Source organism: Rhipicephalus microplus, unplaced genomic scaffold (genome assembly GCF_043290135.1).
Source record: "Rhipicephalus microplus isolate Deutch F79 unplaced genomic scaffold, USDA_Rmic scaffold_797, whole genome shotgun sequence".
Lineage (NCBI taxonomy): Eukaryota > Metazoa > Arthropoda > Arachnida > Ixodida > Ixodidae > Rhipicephalus > Rhipicephalus microplus.
The window spans coordinates 1-9,749 of record NW_027465352.1 but is presented as its reverse complement, the minus strand read 5'-3'; the positions used below and the strand labels follow the sequence as shown (position 1 = coordinate 9,749).

Below are 9,749 nucleotides of genomic sequence, written 5' to 3'. Positions count from 1 at the left end.
AATAAAATCAAATCACGATTATCGTACTAGACATTATTCACGGAGCCTTCTGTGCACGATCTAGTGCCCCACACAAATAGCCATTTTATGTCAGCCTCCTTTGGCAAGAATTTATTTGGCTGCACATTTTTTTGTTTTGTTTTTTTGTCCTTTAGAAACTGGGCCGACAATTGCACTGCATGCAGCCACTATTGACAAGGCTCACTGATAGAAAGAGGGCATTCAAAGGACGAAGTGGGGAAGAGGGGCCAAGTCTGTTCACTTCTTCTGCACGCGTTTTGCAATTGCGCTACACAGGACACATCTATCACTACTGGAAATGACGTGCGTCTTTGTGTCCGAACGTGGGAGGCCGAGAAACGAAGGGTAGAGACACAATGTGAAAATAATGGCGTTCTCTGAACGCTATTTATTCACAATCATCAGCGTTCCAACCATGAAGAACAAGTTCGGGCAAAGCGTCCGGAGGACCCTTTCGATTTCGCCGCTCGCTTGGAAGTTGTCGCGTTATCTTGGCTTGGAAAGTACAGCACAAGCAAGTCGGCGCTGCCCTGGAAGAGCATTTACATCACAGTCTCTACTTCGTATTGCCGCTCACGTGTACTCACTTAAGCGATTTGACATTCAGAGCACCGTTGTGCACTTTGGATTTGAGGAACAAAGTGCGAATAATTGTACTTTCGAGTTTGTGCACCTCAATGCTTTCACATCCATCAGTCACAACGAGTGTCACCAAAGTTGCCCTTGGCCTCCGCGGACAGCTCCGGCAACGCGCGGTTGCTGATCGCGGAGGCTAGGAGTTACCACACAGGCACGGTATTGGCTAGACAATTTGACCCGAAAAGTAGTAGCGAGAAGGTTCTTGACATGTACTCCCCAAAGTCACGGATAACCTAATTTATGGTAACTACTCGAAGTCACGGATAAAAACGAACTTCATTCCTGGCAACTGAGCACGTAACATTGGCGACATATGATGAGATCAGGGTTCGTAATAGCAACATTGTTCTTACGCTGTTCGCATGAATATAGACCCATCAAGTGGTGATGTTCGAAATGAAAGCGAGAAACGATCCTTCCAAAGAGAAATAGTGGGTCCAAATGGAACGTTTCATAACATTACACTTATTATCAAGAATCATTTTTTTAAATGCAGGTCGTGGACAGAGAGAGTAGCTACAATAAACTAGTACAACCAAACGGCGACACTTGCACCACGGGTCCCACGAATAAAAAAAAAACTACGCAGAAAAACACAATGCCGGCACACGTAACAACGGTGTGCATACGCAAACAACTGAACTGAATGCTGCAACGTGACATCACACTCGCTGCAGTGAAGAGTCGTTTCCTGGCTGAAAAAAACAACACGCAAGAAAAATCAGTCGCGGCGCACATCCGAACAGCATTAAGACCGGTATGCAGTTACTTATAAAGACACCTAGTAAGAATTATACAAGACATTCGTTACAACAAACTTTGTTAGCACTCTGGAAATGCAATAAGCCACTAAATATGCAGGACAGGAAAGGAACTTCATTCAGTATGCGTCGCGCATGTACATAAATAGCACTTCCTGCTGAACAGACACAGCTGGCTGTGGCGTTCTATTGACACTTCCTGTGCCTGTCTGTGGTTGGGGTTATAGTTGCGGACAACTTTTCTTGTCAATGAAGTCAAGGCTACACAATCAAACCGCGCAAATGTAGCGGCTAATGAATGTAATATCACAATTGTGTCCGTGTCTTCTGCGCGAGAAATAAAGGATATCTTTACAGGAAGCTTTTTCATACAATACGAAGCACACGCCAGAGAGACGTTGATATTTGTTTTCATTGAGACCCTCTCATACGTATGTTTTACATGCGCGAAAAGTATGTCTCTGACATATACCTCAAGCGCTAAATGGCATCTACGCCTTTAGGTGAGTCTACCAGCGAACATTAGCCACAAATGGCCGTCTGAAGAAACAAAGCAAATGGTATGAAATGTTTACGCCCCGCAGTAATATGTACCCAGGCTCCGTAGCTTTCCCTTCACTGCTAAGAAATGTCCGCAACTGTAGTGTAACTCCTGATGACTAAGTTCACAACATCCGACAACGTAATAGTATAAGAAATACGTACACAGGAATACACACTTTAATAAGTACCATGCCACGCCATACGTTGCGAACTTAATATATTAACAATGAAAAACAAAAACAACAACAACGACGTTTAGAAAACGCCAGTCTGAATGCAGAACTCCATGGAAAGTTCCTTGTGTCAACACCACTGAAAGGTACAGGGCTTAAACACAGGCTCAGGAGACTGGTCAAATCGTAGTGGCCTCCAGGAGTCGAACTGAGTAAGACAGCTTCTTGGAAGTGAACGTGCTGAAAGTGTTGTCGAAGTTGAGCACGTCTGCATGGAAAGATATAGAAGAAGAAAGCGTCAACAGAGCAACGTCGTAGTTGCGGTGTACCACTCCCCGATTGTGAGGGACACTCATTTATAAAGCAGCCACCCATATCCAACTGCTCTAAGAATGTCACAGTGAACATCGCTTAACATTTATACGGGAGGAGTCACATGACACTAGAGAAAGTGCACACTGTGTGGTCTATTGTTGTAAAGCATGTACAAGAAAATGCACAAGAGAAGAGTGTGAAATCGGTACGGAAACCCGTCTGGTCAAGAACAGGCATGGAGGTACTGAAAACAAGAAGCTGACTAGGACAAAAGCAAATAAAACGAAAATGTTTCGGCCACTTTACGGGAGTGTTGATAACAGATTAAAAAAAAAAACACGGGGGGGGGATATATATTACGTGCGTCAAGTAAGCCAGAATCAATGAGAGCTCCAGCAAGACAGAAGTTTATGGAAAGATGGAGGCATCAAGGAATGATAAATCATTGAAGAGGGTTGGTTGCTGTAGGCTACAGTTTTATAAACGGACTTGTCTTCATCAATGTAGAAACTGCCTGCCTAAGCTGCGTGCATGTGTGCATTGTGCTTCGTCTGCACGAGCCTCTAACATGGAGGAGAGAACGGACTTCTCTATGTGTGCACTTTTGACATTAGGGCAGAGTGAACTAGGCGTACACAAATTCGTCCCTAAAAATGGCAGATGCTGTCTTGACGAAGACAAGTCCACTCGTGGAAACATTTGTTGAAGGACTTCTTATCAATTCAGAAAAGGTGGTACATACACAGGCCCGGCTTTGAGCACGTCAGCGACCCGGCCTCGGGCAGCTTGGAGCCAGCCTTGATGCGGGATGGTTTGAGAACGACTTCGGCACTGTCATGTTCATCGGACAACGTGCCATTGCCTCGGTAGAGGATACCAAACAGCAGGTCGTCACACACGATCTCCCACGCAAGCAGCATGCCGGCCTCTGACACTTGCACGGGCACCTCCACTGTCGCCTGTCGACTCACAGCAGTGTTCGCCCGCGCCACTTCCGCGGGGATCTGGTCCAAGCACTGCTGCTGTTCAGACGGCGAATGGCCGTTCGTGCTTTGGTAGTAGCGGGTAGGAACCTCTCCGCCATCTATAACCTTTGTGGAGGAAAGTTGAATATGCGTTTGAGATCCCGCTTGAGGAACGTAAGCACGAAACAGATTAACCTAAAGTGCTGCATTGATTATGGTATGATTTGTCAATGAACCCTTGTTTAGCGCACGTTTTCGGCAAGTCAAAAGTTATGGGAAGCTATGTATGACAAGCATATAGAAAATGACGAGAGTATAAAAAAAAAAGCAATTTGCTTACTATATATAGCATTGGTGGAGGGGGAAGAGTAGAGAGGTAATGGTAATGATAGCACAATGCCACAATATTTACGCACGCTTGAGCCGTTACAACCTTTACGCAAAACCAGTCCTATGGGGAAGAAATGTTTCATGATTGACTGAGAGAGCCCAATTTTTGCCATTCTATGGGTAAATATACTTCCCACAAATGAATTTAGTATTTGTTGCACAAGAACAAAATCTTCAGCACAGACTCTAACGCATTGTTATTATTTGTGTACTGTCAAGCTTTTATAGGCAATAGTTATTTTCGTGGTGTCCTAAGTGTGACAGAGGGTGTGATTATTACAAGATACGCTGAAAAGTAGAGCAACCTCCTACACAAACTCGAGTGACACACTGCACAAGCAAGAACACTTAAAATGTAAGACGGGCCTGTTTGTGACCTTTGAAATCATCCGCGATTCATATCAAGACAGGTGATATAGGGGGCTGTTCGCGTGGGTTGCCAGGTTTCGGTGCAATGAATGGTGCACATTGTCTCCGTGGCCACTTTTATTCTTGCCTGAACGTGCAGAGATGTTCATAACACGATACACTAAGTAATTGATTAATGAATGGGCTTTTTGACAATGGCAGGATATGAGAAGGTCCACCGGCCGACATATATGTTATTTTAACTTCAATTGTGGGATCGGAATGCATGAATACCGTTCCCATCCATGTGTTAAGACACCGACGGGATCTTTATAAACGCCCTCCTGTATCCAAATGATAGTCGGTAGGATTTTGTTCAGGGTGTGGTGGTGCAAATACGTGCAGTGTCACTGCGGAGGAAGTAGCATCGGTGGGGAGAAAGTGCTGGTGTGGCCTAAGGGTGCTTTTTTTTCTCACTCCTTTGCTGAAGCACACATGTTGAATTTAGTCAAAATGTTGAGCAATATACTGTAAAATGAAAAGTAAAGAACCTGCCTGTACAGGGAGAAAAAAACTACTCGTAAAACGACCAGTCTTTAAATAAGAGAAGTACGGCTGCTGGCAGCTTCAATCATCGAAAGCAGAACATTACAATCTTCAATGTACGACAGTTATCGTTGTTTACCACATGCCGAAGTTATGTGCGTATATTACGTATACAGGTTAAACGGGCCGTTGTCTTAACAATTACCTAAGAGGTGACCCCTTCCGCAAGGGAAATGATAGCGACTTGCCACTGCACTGCAGAAGCTGCAGTTTCTTGCTACATGCTTGACAGTTGCTCCGTTATTTCCTGCCACGGAAAATACAAGTCACGCAGGAGCTTATGGAAGTAAAAAAACATCCTTCTCGAAGCTAACTATACCCTCAAGAGTTTGTCAAAAAATAATTACTGAGCGGCGGGTTCTGTACGAGTGCTTATGACAACGATGATGGCCGCACACCTATAATCAAGTACGGAGTATATAAATATCGACACTTGGGCTTATTTTATTGGATTTCACGGAGACTGCACTTTTTCCTCTCACGTGATGCACCTCATCGACCGTTGCGGTACACGCTTTGTCTGGCATGGTGCTTCGTGAATGAGACGTCGACGGTTCTCTAAAGATCGCATGTCCGATTGCGTATGTTAGAGTACTATCCAGATTAGGTGCGATCGTCGGTGATAACACTAGAATGACGTGTACGTTTATGCGTGGAGGCATTTCACTGACGATCAGTTTTTTTTTTAATCTAACGACCCCTGTGCCCACCGCTATCGTTTTTCGTGCGATTCTCTTGCTTCGTAAGGCACAGCTTCGCCCAATAAATGGTCCGACTTTCGACGCTTAGAGTTCTGCATCGCTCATCGTCGTGAGCACACGGCAATTCGAACATGGCTGATTTATTGATTGATTTGTGGGGTTGAACGTCCCAAAACCACCATATGATTATGAGAGACGCCGTAGTGGAGGGCTCCGGAAATCTTGACCACCTGGGGTTCTTTAACGTGCACCCACATCTGAGCACACGGGCTTACAACATTTTCGCCTCCATCGTTAATGCAGTCAACGCAACTGGACTCGATCCCGCGACCTGCGGGTCAGCAGACGAGTACCTTAGCGACTAGACCGCCATGGCGGAGCAATTCGAACATGGCTCTGAAAGGCATTTGGGGTGTCTTTCAAATCAAACGGTCGGGCAAGAAACTTACCACAGAGGGGCATCGAGGGTTTCCGTCAGGGTCTGTCTGCGTGCCTCCCCAGTATCGCGGTAGCTGGTCGGCGTCGATCTCTTCCAGCAAGGCCTTCTTCCAGGCCTGCTCGTCTGAAAATTCAAAGTGGCGAAGGGCTGCAGAATACTGCGTGTTCGTGCGCTAGAGTGTCAGAACAAAATCAGTCTGCGTGCAGTTCAATAGATGCGTATCGGTTGGACGTTGGGCTATATCGATGTGTTCGTCCCAAGACGTGCAGCCAAGGAGTTAAGGCAAACCCTTTTCCTACGCAGCAGCCGTACACCATAGAAAACACAAGAACACGAGCATGCTTAGCCTACCAAAACGCAAAGGTAAACAAAACCAGTCACCAGAAGTTTAGCTAGAAATGCTTACGTGAAGGAGGATGAGAGGGAGGAAGAAGTGAGCGGGAATTATTTTTTTACGCGCGTTTGAACATGTTCTACATGTGTACGCGTACGCCAAATAAAAAATGCAGAAATATGGGAAGTTCGAACCCCCACGTCTCTCACTGAAGTTTACATTGCATGTGCAGTTAACCACACAAGTTTATGCACCACGCGAGTGCGTCGCCAAAAGCCTCTTCAAAGACACTTAAGCTACGTCAACGGTGATTGACAGCACCGCAGCGCCCGAGCAGCACCTTTTCCTTAAATCTACGGCCGGTCTCCTTTCATACTGGGTACAAATAATTCTCACCTTTCACGTTTTAACGCAATGCACTTTTTATCATCTGTGTCTACGCGCTTCTCTTATCGAAAGCATTCCATTTGCATAACTGTGACCAGTCGCAATCTTCATCACAAAATGTGATAGCTAACGGAACGCCGTTCGAGGCACGTCGTGATAGCTTCGATCCTGCTACGAAAATAGAAATGTGACGGTCATGCAGTCGAATAGTGCAAATAAGCCGACGAGAGTTGCCATGTGGGCTTGTCTGTGATCGACTTCAAAGAATTTTTCGTAACGCGAGGCGAAATACGGAAACAGGAAGGGATAGACGGACAGGACAGAGCAATAAATTATATCAAACGCAGATGAGCGCTTCGCGTGAAAACTGCAAACTAACAATGCCCTACGTGGCAATATAAAATTGAAAAGTCAGTAAAAAATCACGGCATATCCCCGGAGTGAAAAATGATGAGTGGGGCACCTGCCCGTTCGTTCATCGGACTCCGTCCATCCATTCGTCTGTCTGCCCGTCTCTCTGTCTGCCCGTCTGTGTCTGTCTGTCTGCCCGTCCGTCTGTCTGCCCGTCTGTGTCTCTGTCTGTCTGCCTGTCCGTCTGTCTGCCCGTCTGTGTCTCTGTCTGCCCGTCCGTCTGTCTGCCCGTCTGTGTCTCTGTCTGTCTGCCCGTCCGTCTGTCTGCCCATCTGTGTCTCTGTCTGTCTGCCCGTCCGTCTGTCTGCCCATCTGTGTCTGTCTGTCTGCCCGTCCGTCCGTCTCTGTCCGTCTGTCTGTCTGTCTGTCTGTCTGTCTGTCTGTCTGTCTGTCTGTCTGTCTGTCTGTCTGTCTGTCTGTCTGTCTGCCCGTCCGTCCGTCTGTCTGTCTGTCTGTCTGTACGTCCGTGGATATGCTGTGCTGTCTACGTGGGAGAAATGCACCACTCGAGCCTACAAGAAGCTTCGCCCTAAAAATTACACCATCTACCGCTAAAGGGAACCAGGTGGACATGAAAAGCAGCGGGCACTAACGCTTACACTGGCGGTGGCGTTGACGCTAGCGCTGATCGTGGCGTTGCACAGGAGAGAATTATGGGGAGGGGCACGCAGTGATTGATTGGTGTTTCTGTACTAGAACATGTCAATCGCTGCTAACGGGCAATGAGAGACAGAAGACTCAGACTGGAAACAGAGACCCGTAGTCGGCTTCTAGTTAACGCGCACGCTGCGAATTTTTATTGTTCAACAACGCACATGAGAAACCTTTCACCGGCACTACATTGGGGGTCAAAACACTGAGTCAATATATGCGGGGTAGCCAGTGAAAGGTTGCGCAGAGCGAGGTGTCTTTTTTTTTTTTCAATAAAGAAACTCGCTAGGAGGGGCTGCCTGCGTTGGCGTTACGAGGCGAGAGGGGAAGTGTAGGAGAGAGAGAGGGGCACGCATGCGCTGTGAGGGTGTCACACCACACATATTGAGGTCGACCTAAAGACGCTTCGCATCTAAAAGAACCGTTTCCGGCTTAGCACTGAGGACGGCGGTAGATGGCACAGACATGCAGTTTGGCATGCACTCGAGTGGTTCGCAAACTTTTGTGGTTCACTGTAGATGTATTACATGAACACGCAAGCATACACCAGTGGAGATGAAGGATTTTCTGCGGAATACCTCGGTACCATAAGATGCAATTTTCCTGTATTTTCACCTTTGCCGTAGAGGGCCAGCTTTCGTGCAGTAAGGTCACTCAGGAATGGCCGAATGATCTTCCAAAAGAGAGGGAAGTACCTAGGAGCTGTAAACAAAAAAAGGAATAAAATGTAATTCCCCATGTCACAATGCGAAGAACAAACTCAAAACGTTGCGATCAGAAAAAAGTAATAAGTTAATGAATACACGAAGGTTCATCTACAGACATGGTTGACGAAGTAAACTTTAAGTAAATGGTCTGACGAAGTAAACGTAGGAACAACGACTACGACAGTCATGCGGGTAAACTCACCAGAAAACATCGTGTCTTAATATGAAATCATTGAACGAAACATTACGTCAAAACAAACAGCTGAAAGGCGAGAAGTCTCTTAAAACGTTCATCACGGATGCCATTGCCATCGTTAAAATATTTGTTTCATAAAGAAATATTCCACTTAATCAATAAAAAATATGGGTAAATGAGTACTTCAAATCTCAATCTTTCTTTCATGCGCCATGCACTTCATACGCTTATATAGTTTCCTTCTAGGGTGCCTCACATAAAAAAGTAACAGTACGACTCCTGAAACGGAGTTGCCCATGAACTCTCAAGGTTCAAAATATCCAAACCAGCAAACCAGTGTGTGTTTCCACCATCAGCAAGACCGATTCCTATTTAAGTACTATTAGTTGAAGGTGTACCTTATTGCAGTACCAACGGCACTGGCACAACACGTACCGTTGACGACGTACGCTCTGTGAAGCCTCTCCGGGTAGTTGTCTTCGAAGGTGCACATTAGGGTTGCTAGGTAGTCGATCACTGAAAAAAAAAACAATACAAAGGAAAACGTGAGACTGAACGCGAACCATTTTATAAGCAACACAAAAATAAACAATACCAACTTAGCAAAAAAAAAAAAAAACGAAAAGAACACCCGAACTATGCAGGCAAGTTTATCTACATGTGTTGATTGGAATTGTGACATCAGCGCTCTTGAGAATACGAGGCGAACACCAATTGCGTTTGTCATCTATCTTGTAGCTCGTACGTGCTCACTATTTCCTGTTCTTAGCAATGTACAAAGTCGAAATGCTTCGCATTTTAAACTGCAAGTAGACTACGTAATCCTAGATCATTCCGTCATATCATGCATGATGTCGTAGATGAAAAGGAAACTTTAAAAAAGAAATTAGCACTTCCTCTCCTTGTGTCAGCTCACGCGGCTGGAAGTGGTGCAGTACCGTTACAACGAGAAGGGAATACGATCGAGGGATTCACTCTTGTTCTTCACACGACTACATAAATCCAGCAGATAACGAAGCCAATGAGAGCACACAGCGAGTTATCCCTATTTTTACTTGCCGACGAAAAATTGTAGCGAAAGTAAATTAATGTGGAAGACGAAAAAATTCTGCGGGTTAATCTAGCGCCAACGTAGTTCTTTTGTAGATCTTGGTGTAGTTCC

General features: G+C 45.6%; 1 protein-coding gene across 1 annotated transcript; it reads right to left on the bottom strand.

Moving 5' to 3' along the window:
- Positions 1 to 389: 389 nt before the first annotated feature.
- On the bottom strand, positions 390 to 9,103 carry LOC142795668 (SEC14-like protein 2; the record flags this gene model as incomplete). Its single annotated transcript, XM_075886100.1, is given in 5 exon segments — positions 390 to 2,405; positions 3,195 to 3,543; positions 5,912 to 6,024; positions 8,300 to 8,386; positions 9,023 to 9,103. Coding segments are annotated over 5 exon segments (719 nt in total), but the record flags the coding sequence as incomplete, so codon positions are not given.
- Positions 9,104 to 9,749: the final 646 nt, after the last annotated feature.